The sequence below is a fragment of the Scyliorhinus torazame genome, chromosome 2 (genome assembly GCF_047496885.1).
Source record: "Scyliorhinus torazame isolate Kashiwa2021f chromosome 2, sScyTor2.1, whole genome shotgun sequence".
NCBI lineage: Eukaryota > Metazoa > Chordata > Chondrichthyes > Carcharhiniformes > Scyliorhinidae > Scyliorhinus > Scyliorhinus torazame.
Window position 1 is genome coordinate 267,123,940 of NC_092708.1, and position 20,415 is coordinate 267,144,354.

Below are 20,415 nucleotides of genomic sequence, written 5' to 3' on the forward strand. Positions count from 1 at the left end.
TACTGTGGTTCGATCATAACCCTTGAATCTGTGGACCTATTCCTAACTCCATCTTGGAGTTGCATTCAGCACATGGTGGATGTCTGAGTGGCTTGCTATGCGCTCTGTGCCCTGAGCTGTCTCCTGCTGGAATGCACGTGAAGTGTCGTGTTCCCCGTTTTATAGTTTGTATGCTCTTGCCTGTGATTGGCTGTGGTGTTGTGTGTATTGACTGGTCCGTTCATCTGGCCATCAGTATGTATGTATGTTTGCACCATGATGTTTACCTGAATATCATGACACTCACCAGTCCTTCTGGTTATTTCCTCAAAAAATTCAAACATATTAGTTAGAATTGATTTTCCCTCAACAGTCCTTGATTAATCCATGAATTTCTTAGTGACAGTTTATCCTGGTTCATAATTGATTCAAATAATTTGTCTACTACTGAGACTGACAACCCCATAAAGGAGCAAAAAGATAACCCATGTGTAGAGGGAGAGGATGTTGGTCTGGTTCTTAATGAATACTTTGTATTTGTCTTCACAAAACAAAGGGGACGTACAGATATTGCAGTTAAGGAGGAATGTGAACATGAAAGGTGATAAACATAGTGGGAGAGGAAGAATGAATGGGATGAGCATCCTTGAAAGTGACACATTACACAGGTGGGTGAAATGTACAACAGGGTGTTAAAAGCTGGGGGGAAGATCTGACAATCCGTTTCCAATCCTCACTGGTTACAGGTGTAATGCCAGATGATTGAAGGACGGATGACTAACATACCCTTGTTTAAAAAAGGAGCACGGGTAGGACGATAATTACAGCCAGTCTAACCTGAGTTGTGGGAATATTATTGGAATAAATTCTGAGAGAAGGGATAAATTGTCACTTAGGAAGCATGGAATAATCAATGTGGATTTGTTAAATCTGACAATATCCCAGGAACAGGGAATCTAACCATTTTCCCTAGACATTCAATAGCACTACCATCACTCAATCTTCCAACATCAACATCCTGGGGGCTTACCATTGACCAGAACCTTAACTGGATCAGTCACATAAATACTGTGGCGACAAGACCAGGTCAGAGGCTGTGAATTGTGCCTCCCAACTCCCCAAAGCCTGTCCACTTTCTATGAGGCATATGTGATGGGGAAACCCTCCACTTTCCTGGATACATACAGATCCAACAATACTCAAGAAGTTCAACATCATGCCGGATAAAGCAGCCCACTTAATTGGCACCCCATACAGCACTGGCGCACAGTGACAGTAATGTGTGCTATATAAAGATGCACTGCAGAAACTTGCCAAGGCTTCTTCAACAGCACTCTTCCACTAGAAGAACAAGGGCAGCAGATGGGTGGAAACACTGTCACCTGCAAATTCTCCTCAAGGTTATCCACCATCCTGATTTCAAAAATATATCACCATTCCTTCATCGAGGTGAGCAAAATCCTGGAACTCCCTAACTAGCAGCACTGTGGGAGCCCCTACACCACTCAGACTGCAGAGCATCAAAATGGCAGCTCACTAATACCTTGTCAAGGAAAATTAGGAATGGGCAACAAATACTGGCCTTGACAGTGAAACTCACATCTTATAAATAAATAAGGAGAAAACTCTGGCCAGTTCGCCCTATCCTTCAATAATCTCCTCTACACCTATCCTGATGGTCGCCAGCCCTCACCCTCTTCCACCACTCAACTGGCAGGTTATTTTCCCTTCTGTAAAACACTCAGGGATGTTTCAAAGGGATGTAACAATTGCAAATACCTGTTTGCTTCTGCCATTCTGAGATGTGGCAAAATGAAACCCTTCCAACAACAACAAATTGCATTTATATAGCTCCTTTAACATAATAAAATATCCCAAGACAGAGCATGACCAGACACCGAGTTTCATAAGGAGATCCCAGGCGAGGTGACTTTTTAAAGGAATAGGTTTTAAGAAGCATCTTAATGGAGAAAGAGACAAAGAAGCTTAGGGCACTGAACATTGACAGCAGAAGATCACCCACCCAAACCCAGTTACCTGCATTGTTCCTGATCTTCTGGATCCACTCGTCCATCAGTTTGCTCGATGGAGCAGAGAAGAGATATTCAGCCTCGTCACTGAGCCTAGAGAAACAGATTGCATTCAGATTGTTCACTGCAGAGCCTCACACAGCAACCATACCAAGATCCAGGTGTATGTACTGATTCTCACAGACACACAGTCTTACTGGGTATATGTATTATCACCAGATAAACAATTTAAATTTGAAGGAGCCAATATAGGTCAGCGAGCACAGGGGGATGGATGAATGGGTCTTGGTGTGAACTCGGACACGGGCAGCAGAGATTTGCATCACTTCAAACCTAGAGAGTGGAACCGATGAATCCGATCAGGAGTGCATGGGAATAATTAGGTCTGGAGGTAACAAAGGCATAGCTGAGGGTTTCAGCAGCAAATGAACACATTGTGAACTCCTCACTTATTAACATCTTCCCCTTGGCTTGAACAAGGGCAGAGTTCTGGTGAATCTCCGGGAGCTCACTTTGTATCCCAGTGGCTGATGTGTATCGGTACAGTTGGATTGTGTAAGGATTAGGAACAGACTTTCTTCTCTCCGTAATGTTCTCTCAGGGGCACACTGTGACACATCCTTCCACACCGAGTAATGCTTGCTTCTCTTCGTTCAGCTGATGTTACATACCATAAACGGAAAGTGTGCTCCTTCTTCCAGTAATCGGCAGCTGCCTCACATCTTGCATCAACGACGCTGAGAGGTGGAGAGCATGGGGAATCCTACAGACAGCAAGGGGAACACACAATGCTTAGTCAGGGTATGCTTAAAGGGAACAGGTCAATACACAGAGCCTAGTCCTTGGGTGTTTAAAGGAAGCTAAACAACACAGACAGGGAGTTCTTAAATGGGACCAGACATCACCCAAAGCTAAGAAATAAAGGCTTGCTTTTATACAGTGCATTTCGCAACCACTGGACATTGCAAAGTGTTTTACACCCAATAAAGTACTTTTGAAGTGCAATGTGGGAAACACAGTGTGCTGGCTCGAGATTTACAAGCTATGTATGGTGTAAACCAAAAGGGGTTTATTAAGAAAGACCAAAGGCACAATATTGGAGCGGAGTAACTATGTATAGGTGTTCACCTCCCAGCTCCGGCAACACGTTGGCACGTTATTGGCCAGGGTGCGTGCACTCGTGAGCGATTGGCTCAGACCATGTCATGTCGCCCATGAGCCCACCTCCTTAAAAGGGCTGTGCTGCCACACAAGAGCAGCTAATTGACACTCAGCAAGCTCCCACAGACAGTAATGGGATAATGACCAGGTAATCCTTTTATTTGTGATGTTGATTGATGGATAAATATTAACTATGACACTAGGGATAATTCCACTGTGGTAATCACCACTGATTGTCTAGTAGTTGCAATGATGATTATTAGAGGTAATACAGTAAGGCTCCTGTACTATAGGTACGGGGTAAATCCCTGCCTGCTGGCTCCGCCTAGTAGGCGGAGTATAAATGTGTGTGCACACCCGAGCTGCTTTCATTCTGGTAGCAGCTGCAGGAGGCCACACATCTCTGCTTAATAAAGCCTCGATTACGCTCTACTCTCGTCTCGTAGTAATTGATAGTGCATCAATTTATTAAGCAGAGACATTACAGCGATGGAACTTCGTATCAAGCCTGATCGCCTTCAGCTGCACCCTCAAGCAGCCAACGCCACGTCGGCCTTCGACCACTGGCTAGCTTGCTTCGAAAGCTACCTCAGCTCATCGACTGAACAACCCTCTGACGCACAGAAGCTCCAGGTCATGTACTCACGGGTGAGCTCCGATATTTTTCCCCTTATCCAGGATGCGCCCACTTACACTGAAGCAATGGAGCTTCTGAAGGACATTATATTTGGCCGACCAACAAACTCTACGCCAGGCACCTCCTGTCCACGAGACGGCAACTCCCCGGTGAGTCCTTAGGCGATTTCTGGCGTGCCCTGCACATCCTGGCGAGGAACTGTGATTGCCAGGCAGTTTCGGCAGTCGAACATACGGAACATTTAATCAGGGACACTTTTGTTACGGGCATGGGGCCGGCGTACATCCGGCAGCATCTATTAGAAGGGGGTATGCTCGGCCTCGCGGCGACCAGACAGCGCACGAGCTCACCAACAATAGCTTCCCGTAACGTACAGTTGTACGCCCCCGACCGCATGGCACCCTCATGGACATCGTGGGCCCCACCAGCATGAGCTACCGCCCCCAACTCACCCCAAGCCAGCGCCGCGCGGCAGCCAGCCAACCCCGGGGGGCCCAAATGCTACTTCTGCGGGCAGACCAAACAACCCTGACAGCGCTGCCCGGCGCGGTGTGCAACCTGTAAGACCTGCGGAAAGAAGGGACATTTTGCTGCGGTGTGCCAGGCCCGATCGATTGCTGCAGTTCCTAGCCCCAGCGTTCCTACACCCCCATGTGCAACCCGTGGGCGCCGACATTTTCGTCCCCGCAGACCACATGTGGCCCGTGGGCACCGCCATCTTCCTCCCAGCAGACCACGTGCGGCCTATGGGCGCCGCCATCTTTAACGTCGCCCGCCATCTTTGCCGCCATTTTGGACGGCACCTTAGGATCCCTGCTCGTCGGGAATTTCATCTGGCCGTTCATCGCCTGCCACCAACGCCGACCAGCCCTGGGCCTACCAGCACCAGCCGCAGCTCACCTCCATCACGCTCGACCAGTCACAACCTCGCAACCGCGACGACGACGGTGAAAGTCGATGGGCACAAGACTTCCTGCCTTCTTGACTCCGGGAGCACGGAAAGCTTCATCCACCCCGATACGGTAAGGCGCTGCTCCCTAGTGGTACACCCAGTTACCCAGAGAATCTCCCTGGCCTCCGGATCCCATTCCGTGGAAATCCGGGGGTACTGCATCGCCAGCCTCACCGTCCAGGGCTTAGAGTTCAGCAACTTCGGACTCTACGTCCTCCCCAACCTCTGCGCTGCCCTGTTACTCGACCTGGACGTCCAGTGCAACGTCCAAAGCCTAACTCTAAAATTCGGTGGACCCCTACCACCCCTCACCATATACGGCCTCACGACCCTTCAAGGTCGACCCACCTTCCCTGTTTGCAAACCTCACCCTGGATTGCAAACCCGTCGCCACCAGGAGCAGACGGTACAGTGCCCAGGACAGGACCTTCATCAGGTCGGAGGTGCAGCGGCTGCTGCGGGAAGGCATCATTGAGGCCAGCAACATAAGAACATAAGAACTAGGAGCAGGAGTAGGCCATCTGGCCCCTCGAGCCTGCTCTACCATTCAATGAGATCATGGCTGATCTTTTGTGGACTCAGCTCCACTTTCCGGCCCGAACACCATAACCCTTAATCCCTTTATTCTTCAAAAAACTATCTATCTTGATCTCAAAAACATTTAATGAAGGAGCCTCTACTGCCTCACTGGGCAAGGAATTCCATAGATTCACAACCCTTTGGGTGAAGAAGTTCCTCCTAAACTCAGTCCTAAATCTACTTCCCCTTATTTTGAGGCTATGCCCCCTAGTTCTGCTTTCACCCGCCAGTGGAAACAACCTGCCCGCATCTATCCTATCTATTCCCTTCATAATCTTATATGTTTCTATAAGATCCCCCCTCATCCTTCTAAATTCCAACGAGTACAGTCCCAGTCTACTCAACCTCTCCTCGTAATCCAACCCCTTCAGCCCTGGGATTAACCTAGTGAATCTCCTCTGCACCCCCTCCAGTGCCAGTACGTCCTTTCTCAAGTAAGGAGACCAAAACTGAACACAATACTCCAGGTGTGGCCTCACTAACACCTTATACAATTGCAGCAGAACCTCCCTAGTCTTAAACTCCATCCCTTTAGCAATGAAGGACAAAATTCCATTTGCCTTCTTAATCACCTGTTGCACCTGAAAACCAACTTTTTGCGACTCATGCACTAGCACACCCAGGTCTCCCTGCACAGCAGCATGTTTTAATATTTTATCATTTAAATAATAATCCCTTTTGCTGTTATTCCTACCAAAATGGATAACCTCACATTTGTCAACATTGTATTCCATCTGCCAGACCCTAGCCCATTCACTTATCCTATCCAAATCCCTCTGCAGACTTCCAGTATCCTCTGCACTTTTTGCTTTACCACTTATCTTAGTGTCGCCTGCAAACTTGGACAAATTGCCCTTGGTCCCCAACTCCAAATCATATATGTAAATTGTGAACAGTTGTGGGCCCAACACTGATCCCTGAGGGACACCACTAGCTACTGATTGCCAACCAGAGAAACACCCATTAATCCCCACTCTTTGCTTTCTATTAATTAACCAATCCTCTATCCATGCTACTACTTTCCCCTTAATGCCATGCATCTTTATCTTATGCAACAACCTTTTGTGTGGCACCTTGTCAAAGGCTTTCTGGAAATCCAGATATACCACATCCATTGGCTCCCCGTTATCTACCGCACTGTTAATGTCCTCAAAAGATTCCACTAAATTAGTTAGGCACGACCTGCCCTTTATGAACCCATGCTGCGCCTGCCCAATGGGACAATTTCCATCCAGATGCCTCGCTATTTCTTCCTTGATGATAGATTCCAGCATCTTCCCTACTACCTAAGTTAAGCTCACTGGCCTATAATTACCCGCTTTCTGCCTACCTCCTTTTTTAAACAGTGGTGTCACGTTTGCTAATTTCCAATCCGCCGTGACCACCCCAGAGTCTAGTGAATTTTGGTAAATTATCACTAGTGCATTTGCAATTTCCCTAGCCATCTCTTTTAGCACTCTGGGATGCATTCCATCAGGTCCAGGAGACTTGTCTACCTTTAGCCCCATTAGCTTGCCCATCACTACCTCCTTGGTGATAACAATCCTCTCAAGGTCCTCACCTGTCATAGCCTCATTTCTATCACTGGCATATTATTTGTGTCTTCCACTGTGAAGACCGACCCAAAACACCTGTTCAGTTCCTCAGCCATTTCCTCATCTCCCATTATTAAATCTCCCTTCTCATCCTCTAAAGGACCAATATTTACCTTAGCCACTCTTTTTTGTTTTATATATTTGTAGAAATATTTACTGTCTTTTTATATTCTGAGCAAGTTTGCTCTCGTAATCTATCTTACTCTTCTTTATAGCTTTTTTAGTAGCTTTCTGTTGCCCCCTAAAGATTTCCCAGTCCTCTAGTCTCCCACTGATCTTTGCTACTTTGTATGTTTTTTCCTTCAATTTGATACTCTCCCTTATTTCCTTAGATATCCACGGTCGATTTTCCCTCTTTTTACCGCCCTTCCTTTTTGTTGGTATAAACCTTTGCTGAGCACTGTGAAAAATCACTTGGAAGGTTCTCCACTGTTTCACTATAAAGTCTTTGCTCCCAGTCTACCTTAGCTAATTCTTCTCTCATCCCATTGTAATCTCCTTTGTTTAAGCACAAAACTCTAGTGCTTGATTTTACCTTCTCACCCTCCATCTGTATTTTAAATTCCACCATATTGTGATCGCTCCTTCCGAGAGGATCCCTAACTATGAGATCCTGAATCAATCCTGTCTCATTACACAGGACCAGATCTAGGACCGCTTGTTCCCTCGTAGGTTCCATTACATACTGTTCTAGGAAACTATCGCGGATACATTCTTATAAACTCCTCCTCAAGGCTGCCTTGACCGACCTGGTTAAACCAATCGACATGTAGATTAAAATCCCCCATGATAACTGCTGTACCATTTCTACATGCATCTGTTATTTCTTTGTTTATTGCCTGCCCAACCATAATGTTACTATTTGGTGGCCTATAGATTACTCCTATCAGTGACTTTTTCGCCTTACTATTCCTGATTTCCACCCAAATGGATTCAACCTTATCCTCCATAGTACCGATGTCATCCCTTACTGTTGCCCGGATGTCATCCTTAAATAACAGAGCTACACCACCTCCCTTACCATCCACTCTGTCCTTCCGAAAGGTTTGATACCCTTGGATATTTAACTCTCAGTCGTGACCATCCTTTAACCATGTTTCAGTAATGGCCACTAAATCATAGTCATTCACGATGATTTGCGCCATCAACTCATTTACCTTATTCCGAATACTACGAGCATTCAGGTAAAGTACACTTATGTTGGCTTTTTTACCTCTGTTCTGAATCTTAACACCTCGATCAGTAACCTCTCCTAAGTTATATTTCCTCTTAACCTTTCTCCTAATTTTCCTTGTCGTCGAACCCATATCTTCCTGTAACAACCTGCCGCGTCGCTTACCATTAATGTTTTCACTTCCTGTTTTATTTATTTTAGTATTCCTGGTCCTATTCACTGAGCTCCCCTCAGTCACTGTACCTTGTACTGTCGCCCTTTTTGATTTTTGACTATGGCTTCTCTGCCTTACACTTTCCCCCTTACTGCCTTTTATTTCTGTCCCTGTTTTACTACCTTCCAACTTCCTGCATCAGTTCCCATCCCCCTGCCACATTAGTTTAAACTCTCCCCAACAGCTCTAGCAAACACCCCCCCTAGGACATCGGTTCCAGTCATGCCCAGGTGCAGACCGTCCGGTTTGTACTGGTCCCACCTCCCCCAGAACTGGTTCCAATGTCCCAGGAATTTGAATCCCTCCCTCTTGCACCATCTCTCGAGCCACGTATTCATCCTCTCTATCCTGACATTCCTACTCTGACTAGCTCGTGGCACTGGTAGCAATCCTGAGATTACTACCTTTGAGGTCCTACTTTTTAGTTCAACTCCTAGCTCCCTAAATTCAGCTTGTAGGACCTCATCCCGTTTTTTATCTATATCGTTGGTGCGTATGTGCACCACGACAGCTGGCTGTTCACCCCCCCCCCCCCCCCCCCCCCCCCAGAATGTCCTGCAGCCGCTCCGAGACATCCTTGACCCTTGCACCAGGGAGGCAACATACCATCCTGGAGTCTCGATTGCGTCCGCAGAACCGCCTGTCTATTCCCCTTACAATTGAGTCCCCTATCACTATAGCCCTGCCATTCTTCTTCCTGCCCAGCTGCGCAGCAGAGCCAGCCACGGTGCCATGAACCTGGCTGCTGCTGCCTTCCCCTGGTGAGCCATCTCCCTCAACAGTATCCAAAGCGGTATATCTGTTTTGCAGGGAGATGACCGCAGAGGACACCTGCACTGCCTTCCTACTCTTGCTCTGTCTTTTGGTCACCCATTTACTATCTCCCTCAGTACCTTTCACCTGCGGTGTGACCAACTCGCTAAACGTGCTATCCACGACGTCCTCAGCATTGCAGACGCTCCAAAGTGAGTCCATCCGCAGCTCCAGAGCCGTCAAGCGGTCTAACAGGAGCTGCAACTGGACACACTTCTTGCATGTGAAGGAACCAGGGACAGTGGACGTATCCCTGAGCTCCCACATCGCACACGAGGAGCATGACACGGGTCTGAGATCTCCTGCCATGTCTTAAACCTTCGGTTAACTTCAACAATTTCAATTTCCCCCCCCAAAATTTAAATAAATAAACAACGAAGAAAAAAATAAATAAATATACCAATGAAAAGAAACAGAAAAACAGAAACACTACTTACCAGGGATAAAAAGCACTTCCTCCCCACCCTGCTTCGAATTCCCACCTCGATTCAATTTCCCAAACTCACTCTTAGCTGTGTCTCACTCCTGGCTCTGTCTTCTCTCTGGCTCACTGGGAGAACTCACTGGGAGTGAGTTTACAAGTGGCTCTTTTTAAACTGTCCTGAATTGACTCCCCTCCCCCACCTGCTTTTAGATCAAAGTAGAATAAAGTGACTGACACGTAACTGCCAACCAGTTATGTGAGTGGGTGGGGCAGCCCTTGTTAACCTACACTGCACAATACTAGCTTAATATAAATTAATTTAAACTTCTGAAATTTAAAAGGAGCTGCCTTACTGATTCAATTCAATTCCCACCTCGATTCAAATTCCCAAACTCACTCTTAGCTGTGTCTGGAGCCCCTGGAGAGCCCAAGTGGTAGTTGTTAAGACTGGGGAGAAACACAGGATGGTCATTGACTACAGTCAAACCATCAGTCGGTACAGGCAGCTCGACGCGTTACCCCCTCCCACGCATATCTGATATGGTCAATCAGATTGTACAGTACCGGGTCTTTTCTACAGTGGACCTGAAAGCTGCCTACCACCAGCTCCCCATCTGCAAGACGGACCACCAATACACTGCGTTCGAAACAGATGGCCGCCTTTACCATTTCCTTAGGGTTCCTTTCGGCATCACTAATGGGGTCTCGGTCTTCCAACGGGAGATGGACCGAATGGTTGACCGGTACGGGCTGCGGGCCACCTTCCCGTATCTAGATAACGTCACCATCTGCGGCCACGACCAGCAGGAGCACGACACTAACCGTCTCAAATTTCTCCACACTGCCAAACTCCTTAACCTCACGTACAATAAGGAGAAGTGCGTGTTCCGCACCAACCGCTTAACCATCCTTGGCTATGTTGTGGAAAACGGAGTTCTAGTGTGTGGTGATACACCACTGTACTTCCCTAGCATTGTACATAGTTATATAATAGTTGTGTGTAACGTGGCCCTGTAATCCTGTGTATTGTACTGTGTATTGTACTGTAGCTCTGTAGAGGTTCGGTCACCTGTATGTAACCTGACCTGGCCACGGAGAGCTCCGCCTTGGCCACTCCCCCGGGAGTTAGGTATAAGACCCAGCTTCTGAGACCTGACCCATTTTGTCTGGGGTCGTCTGTGTCGGGTAAGCTTCCTATGTAGTGTATTAAAGCCTTGGTTAAAGTCTCACATGTCTTTGTGGTTCTTGACGCTTAGTGCATCATAGGGCCCGACCCCGACCGCATGCGCTCCGTTATGGAACTCCCCCTCCTCCACTGCCCCAAGGCCCTGAAAAGCTGCATGGGGTTTTTCTCCTATTAAGCCCAGTGGGTCTCTAACTATGCAAACAAGGCCCGCCCACTCATTCACGCCACAGTTTTCCCCCTGACGGCTGAGGCCCACCAGGCCTTCAACCGCATCAAGGCAGACATCCCCAAGGCCACGATGCACGCGGTCGACGAGTCCCTCCCTTTTCAGGTCGAGAGCGATGCATCGGACGTCGCTCTGGCCGTCACCCTCAACCAGGCAGGCAGACCCATGGCATTCTTTTCCCGCACACTCCATGCCTCCAGAATTTGGCACTCCTCTGTCGAAAAGGAGGCCCAAGCCATCGTGGAAGCTGTGCGGCATTGGAGGCATTACCTGGCCGACAGGAGATTAACTCTCCTCACTGACCAACGGTCGGTTGCCTTCATGTTCAATAATACACAGCGGGGCAAGATCAAAAATGATAAAATCTTAAGGTGGAGGATCGAGCTCTCCACCTACAATTATGAGATCTTGTATCCCCCCGGGAAGCTCAACGAGCCCCCCCGGTGCCCTATCCCGAGGTACATGTGCCAGCGTACAAGTGGACTGACTCCGGGCCCTACACGATCGTCTCTGTCACCCAGGGGTCACCCGGTTCTTTCACTTCATAAAGGCCCGCAACCTACCCTACTCCATTGGGGAGGTCAGGGCTATCACCAGAGACTGCCAAGTCTGCGCAGAGTGCAAGCCGCACTTCTACCGGCCAGATCGAGCACACCTGGTGAAGGCCTCCCACCCATTTGAACACCTCAGCATGGACTTCAAAGGGCCAGTATTGTGGCTAGTATTGCTGGTAAATTAATTTAAATTAAGCTAGTATTGTGCAGTGTAGGTTAACAAGGGCTGCCCCACCCACTCACATAACTGGTTGGCAGTTAAGTGTCAGTCACTTTAATCTACTTCACCTCCACCGACCGAAACACGTACTTCCTGAACGTGGTCGATGAGTACTCCCGCTTCCCCTTCGCCAGCCCATGCCCCGATATGACATCTGCCACAGTCATTAAAGCCCTCCACAGCATCCTCACACTGTTCGGTTTCCCCACCTACGTCCACAGCGACCGGGGATCCTCCTTTATGAGTGATGAGCTGCGTCAGTTCCTGCTCAGCAAGGGCATTGCCTCGAGCAGGACGACCAGCTACAACCCCCGGGGAAACGGGCAGGTGGAGAGGGAGAATGGGACGGGCTGGAAGGCCGTCCTGCTGACCCTGCGGTCTAAAAATCTCCCGGTCTCCCGTGGCAGGAGGTCCGCCCCGACGTGCTCCACTCCATCCGATCACTACTCTGCACTGCAACTAATGAAACCCCCCCTGAACGTCTCCTTGTCTTCCCCAGGAAGTCTACTTCCGGGGTTTCACTCCCAACGTGGCTGGCAGCTCCTGGACCCGTACTCCTCCGCAAACACGTGCGGATCCACAAGGCAGACCCGTTGGTCGAAAGGGTACAACTGCTGCACGCAAACCCGCAGTACGCCTACGTGGCATACCCCGGCGGGCGCCTGGACACAGTCTCCCTCCTGGACCTGGCACCAGCTGGGTCCCCACCCACCACCCGACACCACCCCCTCCGATTGCTCCAGTGCCATTCCCCCTCCCCCCAGCGCACCTCACCACAGCCCCCGCCCCAGGATGATCCTTCCTCCCACTGGTTCCACCCGTAGATGAAGACGAGGATAACACACTCCCGGAGTCGCAGGCGATCAAGTCGGCACCCGCATCACCACCGGGACCGAGGCGATCACAGCGGAGGATCAAGGCACCCGACCGGCTGAACTTGTAAATGTCGCCTGAACCCGTAAATTTTTCAACCAAACTGTAAATTTTTCCACCACCCCCACTGGACTCTTTTTTAACAGGAGGTGAATGTGATTGTATAGTAATTGTAATGATGATTATTAGAGGTGATACGGTAAGGCCCCTGTACTATAGGTACGGGGGTAAATCCCTGCCTGCTGGCTCCGCCTAGTAGGCGGAGTATAAATGTGTGTGCACACCCGAGCTGCTTTAATTCTGGTAGCAGCTGCAGGAGGCCACACATCTCTGCTTAATAAAGCCTCGATTATTCGCTACTCCCGTCTCGTAGTAATTGACAGTGCATCAGTGACATGGGATCTTTGAGCTCCACCCAAGTTGGCAGATGGGGCCTCAGTTTAGCAACTCATCTGAAAGATCTCTGACAGTGCAGCACTGCCGCACTAATACACTGGAGTGTCAGCCTTGATTTTTGTACTCAACACTGGAGTGGGACATGAATTCAGAACCTTGCGACTCAGAGGTGAGATTTCTACCACTTAAGCCGCAACTGACACTCAGATGGGTGTTTATGGAAGCAAGATGTCATACAGAGAAGAACCGCTTAAAAAGGACTTGAGAACAGACACAACTTAGACAGGGTGTGGATAAGGATGGCAGGGTGTCACAAACAACTTTGACAGTGAGTGCTTAAAGGGGGAAAATGTGACATATAGCTTAGATAGTGATTGTATAAAGGGGCAGGATACCACAGCACGCAGACACAAGGTGCATAAAGGCGATAAATAGTCAAACATGCTGGATGCCGTCTTATGTTCTAATCTGCTCCCCTGAAGGCATTATCTCTGACAAGGGTACAGTTCCACAAGCACTGACTCTCACTGGGGTACAGGTTCCACAGAGACTGACTCTCACTAGGGTACAGTTCCACAGGCACTGACTCTCACTGGCATACAGTTCCACAGGCACTGACTCTCACTGGGAACAGTTCCACAGGCACTGACTCTCACTGGGAACAGTTCCACAGGCACTGACTCTCACTGGGAACAGTTCCACAGGCACTGACTCTCACTGGCATACAGTTCCACAGGCACTGACTCTCACTGGGAACAGTTCCACAGGCACTGACTCTCACTGGGAACAGTTCCACAGGCACTGACTCTCACTGGGAACAGTTCCACAGGCACTGACTCTCACTGGCATACAGTTCCACAGGCACTGACTCTCACTGGGAACAGTTCCACAGGCACTGACTCTCACTGGGAACAGTTCCACAGGCACTGACTCTCACTGGGAACAGTTCCACAGGCACTGACTCTCACTGGGAACAGTTCCACAGGCACTGACTCTCACTGGCATACAGTTCCACAGGCACTGACTCTCACTGGGTACAGTTCCACAGGCACTGACTCTCACTGGCATACAGTTCCACAGGCACTGACTCTCACTGGGAACTGTTCCACAGAGACTGACTCTCACTAGGGTACAGTTCCACAGGCACTGACTCTCACTGGCATACAGTTCCACAGGCACTGACTCTCACTGGGAACAGTTCCACAGGCACTGACTCTCACTGGGAACAGTTCCACAGGCACTGACTCTCACTGGGAACAGTTCCACAGGCACTGACTCTCACTGGGAACAGTTCCACAGGCACTGACTCTCACTGGCATACAGTTCCACAGGCACTGACTCTCACTGGGAACAGTTCCACAGGCACTGACTCTCACTGGGAACAGTTCCACAGGCACTGACTCTCACTGGCATACAGTTCCACAGGCACTGACTCTCACTGGGTACAGTTCCACAGGCACTGACTCTCACTGGCATACAGTTCCACAGGCACTGACTCTCACTGGGAACAGTTCCACAGGCACTGACTCTCACTGGGGTACAGTTCCACAGAGACTGCCTCCCACTAAGCTGTGGATTCATTTCCAGTACATATCAAACTTAGAAATGTTCTCCATGCCATTTGCAAATAAAGAAACTTAAATTAGTGCAATAGGCAGGCCTCGTCTGTGATTAGGAAAATAGTTAATTGTAGAGGAAGCTTTACTGAGTATCTAACCATCGCTGTACCTGACTTGGCAGTGTTTTGTATTGGCAAAGTATAGAGGGAGCTTTATTCTGCATCTAACCTGTGTTGTCCCCGCCTTGGAAGTGTTCAATGGGACAGTGTTCGGGGAGCTTCACTTGATCTGAAAGTGATTGATCCTCATGTTATGGGCCAGGGTTTAGAGAACCCCAAAAAGTGTATCATGGAGTTCACCTGACCCACAAATTTTAATAGATTGGGGTTATGGGGAGCACACAGGCCTACCTTATAGGTGTGATGCAACAGAAACAGTACTTTTAAATTAAAACAATGTTTATTTATGAAACCAGTTAACACTTTATAAACCCACAGTAAACATCTTAATAACTATCAACACCAATAAATCCCCCAAAGAATACAGTACTCTCTAAGTAACTCTTAATCTTTCCTTGCAACATCCATAAGACAAAAAGAACCCTTTTTACAGAAAGACATCAGGTTTAACTTCACTACTGAGAACAGTTACCACTTTGAAATCACCAAATGAACATTCACAAGCTTGCAGAGATTCATATACACCTTGCTGTGATCGCAGCTTCTCCAAATCTAAAACAAAACCAAACACACCCTGTAGCTGCGAGCCCAAAGTGAAAGTAAAAGCAGACAGACAGCCCAACTCCACCCACACTCTGACATCACTGATAAACACCCATTTCTTAAAGGTACATCCACTACAGCTATTTTTTAAACCCCCATTTCTTAAAGGTACTCTCACATGACACTCAGCATCATCCTCTCTCAGTTTGATCAGACCAACTATCATCCCCTCTATCTGCCGGGCTAACGGTTGAGTACTTCTGTTCCGAGGTTGAATTAATACTGATAATGAAATCAGTTTTGAACTGGGCAAAATCTACTCTCTTAGAAAGGCCTTGATTCTCTGTCGTGGGTGCCAGGAGATGACAACTTACTGTCAAAGTCTCACTCTTGTTCTTGTAGAAACAGAGCGCTTGTCCTTCCAGAATCACAAAATAGGTGGCCCAGGCTTTGGAGACGGCCTAAACATGAAATTAAAGTTAAGAGTAAAAAGAACAAATTTGCATCTGAACAGTATCACAGGGTGTTCTAAAAAAACTGCTCAACCAGTTAAGCACTTTTGAAGTGTTATGTATAAATGTGCAGTAGCCAATCTGTGGACAGTAACGTCCAACAAACAACAATGAGATAATGACCATTTGGTCTGCTTTTAGGTGTTGGCTGCACAAATCCACATTTCCACTCAACAATCAATCACCTTCTAGCCCAGCCATAATTGTTCACCATCTTCTGCCCACGCGCCAATTGCAGGATTACTGAAGGGAAAAGGCTACAGCAGGCTTCCTACCAGCTGCAGTTTAAACAAGGAGCTACCGGGGCACTATAACAATTGTACAGGACTGGCAGTCTCAAAATAAGCAAACTAGCGACAGACATTCTGGACACTTCTCATTCCCCATCTCAATTCCTGTGTAGCTCAGACCGATGACTGCACGTGTCCTCCAATTACTGTTTGCAAGAGACCAACATGCTGGGCTGGGACTCAGCCCAGCTCCAAAAAGGCACATATCCTCAGCCCAAATTGCCAAATATGAACCCAACACTTACAGCTCCGGAGGGCTGTCAAGGGATGTGAAATCTGTCACAGTGCTTTGGGACTGTTGGACAGGGAGCGTAACTGTGCAGCTGGCAGTGTATTACTTGACCGTGAGTCCAAGTGGTACTATAGAAAGTAGATCTCCCCCTTTATCCTCCCTCTTTTCCATTAGTATCTACCTTAGTCCCTCCAGAGTGTAGTCTGTGCTTTCGGTCGAGTGTGCCCTCCATAGTCTGATATTGTGGAGTGACCTGAGAAAGAAAGAATGAATTTCCATTTATATAGCACCTTTCACGACTGCACATCTAACTACTTCTTAAATGTTATGAGGGTCTCTGCCTCCTCCAATCTTTTAGGCAGGCAGTTCCAGATTCCCACTACACTCTCAGTGAAAATGTTTTTCCTCACATTCCCTCTAAACCTCCTGCCCCTTACTTTAAATCTATGCCCCCCTGGTCATTGATCCCTCCATCAAGGGGAAAAGTTACTTCCTGTCTACTCTATGCATACCCCTCATAATTCTATACATCTCAATCATGTCCCCACTCAGTCTCCTCTGCTCCAAGGAAAATAACCCCAGTCTATCCAATCTCTCTTAATAGTTAAAATTCTCTGGCCCAGGCAACATCCTGGTAAATCTCCTCTGCACCGTATCAAGTGTGATTACATCCCTCCTATAATGTGGATACCAGAACTGCACACAATTCTCTAGCTGTGGCCTAACCAACGTTTTATACAGTTCTGGCATAACCTCTCTGCTCTTAAACTCTATGCCTCGGCTAATAAAGGCAATTATACCATATGACTTCTTAATCACCAAGCCCACCTGCTCTGCTACCTTAAGGGACCAGTGTAAATACACACCTGCCCAAGTGCATCACCTCACACTTATCCGGATTGAATTCCATTTGCAACTTATCAGCCCATCTGACCAACACATCTCTATCCTCCTGTAATCTAAGGTTATCCTCATTATTTACCAATTTGCCAAATTTCCTTGGACCTTGACCGCCGTCACTGTCCGTGTGGAGTTTGCACATTCCCCCGTGTTTGCGTGGGTTTCACCCCCACAACCCAAAGATGTGCAGGCTAGGTGGATTGGCCACGCTAAATTGTCCCTTAATTGGAAAAAATGAATTGGCTACTCTAAATGTATTTCGAAAAAGAAGAAGAAAGTAAAGTAAAGCCACAGTCCCAGATGACCATTGGCTGCTTTCCCCTTTGAGGGGTAGAGCTGACTGGTGATGATTTACCCTGAGGATTGCCACACCTCAAGTGAGGGGCAAGGTTGAGAAGGTGGGCCTTCATGAATAACCTCAGCCGGTACAGGAATCGAACCCACGCTGTTGGCCTTGTTCTGCATCACAAACCAGCTGTCCAGCCAACTGAGCTAAACCGGAGTTTTTTTTTAATGAATTTAGAGTACAGAGGAATGCAGAGGAATTTAGAAAGTTAACACCAAGTGTAAAATGTATTTAAAATACCCGAGAAATTTGGGAATGCTGTAGCAAACGGTGTTCCTACCTTTTCACTCTTTGGTGTGCCTGTAGAATTCGATTGCGGAGGGCTGACCTGAAATCCAATGAGCGTTAGAGAATCGGCAATCCTAGATGCATCGGATCCCAGCTTCACCACTGGGCTGGACACTACTGAGCAGCTTTCAACCAATGTTGTGGTTTGTCCTGGCTGAGCTGTAGGGGGATCACGCTGGGAAGAATCCCGACTGGTTTCAGAGCGGGTTGAAGAAGGGTTGAGTGGAGGGCTTTGGGGCACAGATTGTGATTTAGTGGGTGTCTCTCTGCTGATGCTCTCTCTAGTAGGTGAGTTTAGATCTTGTACCTTCAAGGAGTAATCGTCACTAGAAGAAAGCCTGGAGAGGGATCTGGGTGGGACTGAAGGTTTGGACCGGATTGGATTTAAAGGTCTCCTTTCTGGACTTCCTACTTCATAATTGTGAAGAGTGAAAGATTTTGGTGTCAAAGGTGATTGGACGAATGATCGTCTCCTGTCCTCTTCATCATGTTTCAGGCCAGCGGCAACATCTACATCCCTCTGGGGGCTCGCAGTCCTTCGGACTGGAGAGAAGAATAGGTCAGATGTTGAGGGGCTCCTTGGGGCAGGGCTAACGACTACCTCTTTGGACCAGGACTTTGGGGGCCTATCAATGTCGGAATTGGTCCTTCCAAGCATCCTCAAAGGTGCTGGCTTTTTGTAGAATGCTTTTCTTTTTAAGGAGGGAACCCGAGCCACTTTGCGTTCTTTTTCCTTAGCGTTCAACTCTGTCCGGAATCCTTCCCCCTGAAATCAGTCAAAGAACAGTCTGAAATTACACAATTTCATCTGTTACAGTCAAAACAACTGTCTGAAATTACACACAAGGAGAGTAATAATAGCTCCTGATGTCCCTGTACATTCAGCATATTGTTAATAACAGATCCCTGTCATCATTCTCATCATTACGAAGGGGAGGTAGAGGTTTGGGTTGAAGCAATGCTGCATGTCGGACCTTTATCACATTTTTCAGTTGGCCAATCTTCTCATCCTGAGCTTCTAGCATCTTCTCAAAGTCCTCGTGCTTTTTGATTAAATCTTCCACTTCACTGACAGAATCCTGGGAGGGAGAAAATAAAGTGAGGATAATTCGGAGTTTACAATATGCCGGGTAATGTTGAGCTTACGATACACCGGATAATTCTGAGTTTACGATACACCGGGTAATTCTGAGTTTACGATTCACCAGGTAATGTTTACAAACAAAGAACAAAGAAATGTACAGCACAGGAACAGGCCCTTCGGCCCTCCAAGCCCGTGCCGACCATGCTGCCCGACTAAACTACAATCTTCTACACTTCCTGGGTCCGTATCCCTCTATTCCCATCCTATTCATGTATTTGTCAAGATGCCCCTTAAATGTCACTATCGTCCCTACTTCCACCACCTCCTCCGGCAGCGAGTTCCAGGCACCCACTACCCTCTGCGTAAAGAACTTGCCTCGTATATCTACTCTAAACCTTGCCCCTCTCACTTTAAACCTATGCCCCCTAGTAATTGACCCCTCTACCCCAGGGAAAAGCCTCTGACTATCCACTCTGTCTATGCCCCTCATAATTTTGTAGACCTTATCAGGTCGCCCCTCAACCTCCTTCGTTCCAGTGAGAACAAACCGAGTTTATTCAACCGCTCCTCATAGCTAATGCCCTCCATACCAGGCAACATTCTGGCAAATCTCTTCTGCACCCTCTCTAAAGCCTCCACATCCTTCTGGTTGTGTGGCGACCAGAATTGAACACTATACTCCAAGTGTGGCCTAACTAAGGTTCTATACAGCTACAACATGACTTGCCAATTCTTATACTCAATGCCCCGGCCAATGAAGGCAAGCATGCCGTATGCCTTCTTGACTACCTTCTCCACCTGTGTTGCCCCTTTCAATGACCTGTGGACCTGTACTCCTAGATCTCTTTGACTTTCAATACTCTTGAGGGTTCTACCATTCACTGTATATTCCCTACCTGCATTAGACCTTCCAAAATGCATTACCTCACATTTGTCCAGATTAAACTCCATCTGCCATCTCGCCGCCCAAGTCTCCAAACAATCTAAATCCTGCTGTATCCTCCGACAGTCCTCATCGCTATCCGCAATTCCACCAACCTTTGTGTCGTCTGCAAACTTACTAATCAGACCAGTTACATTTTCCTCCAAATCATTCATATATACTACAAACAGCAAAGGTCCCAGCACTGATCCCTGCGGAACACCACTGGTCACAGCCCTCCAATTAGAAAAGCATCTTTCCATTGCTACTCTCTGCCTTCTATGACCTAGCCAGTTCTGTATCCACCTTGCCAGCTCACCCCTGATCCCGTGTGACTTCACCTTTTGTACTAGTCTACCATGAGGGACCTTGTCAAAGGCCTTACTGAAGTCCATATAGGTACACCTTACCTTACGATACACTGGATAATTCGGTGTTTACTAAGCACGGGTAATTTGGAGTTTACGATACATCGGGTAATTCTGCGTTTACAATACACTAGAAAAATCTAAATTTACGATACACTGGGTAAGTCGGAGTTTACGAT

At 47.8% G+C, this 20,415-nt stretch overlaps 1 protein-coding gene across 1 annotated transcript in view; it reads right to left on the reverse strand.

The window, feature by feature from the left end:
* The window catches only part of sptbn5 (spectrin, beta, non-erythrocytic 5), a 400,397-nt gene that overhangs the window by 30,127 nt on the left and 349,855 nt on the right, over nt 1-20,415 (reverse strand). Inside the window, exons 62-67 of the mRNA XM_072486950.1 lie at nt 18,837-18,941; nt 17,855-18,628; nt 16,510-16,581; nt 15,669-15,755; nt 2,681-2,772; nt 2,017-2,102 (exon numbers count right to left, since the gene is read on the reverse strand). Of these exons, the coding sequence (XP_072343051.1) occupies nt 2,017-2,102; nt 2,681-2,772; nt 15,669-15,755; nt 16,510-16,581; nt 17,855-18,628; nt 18,837-18,941 (1,216 nt within the window). The remainder of the gene's footprint in view (nt 1-2,016; nt 2,103-2,680; nt 2,773-15,668; nt 15,756-16,509; nt 16,582-17,854; nt 18,629-18,836; nt 18,942-20,415) is intronic.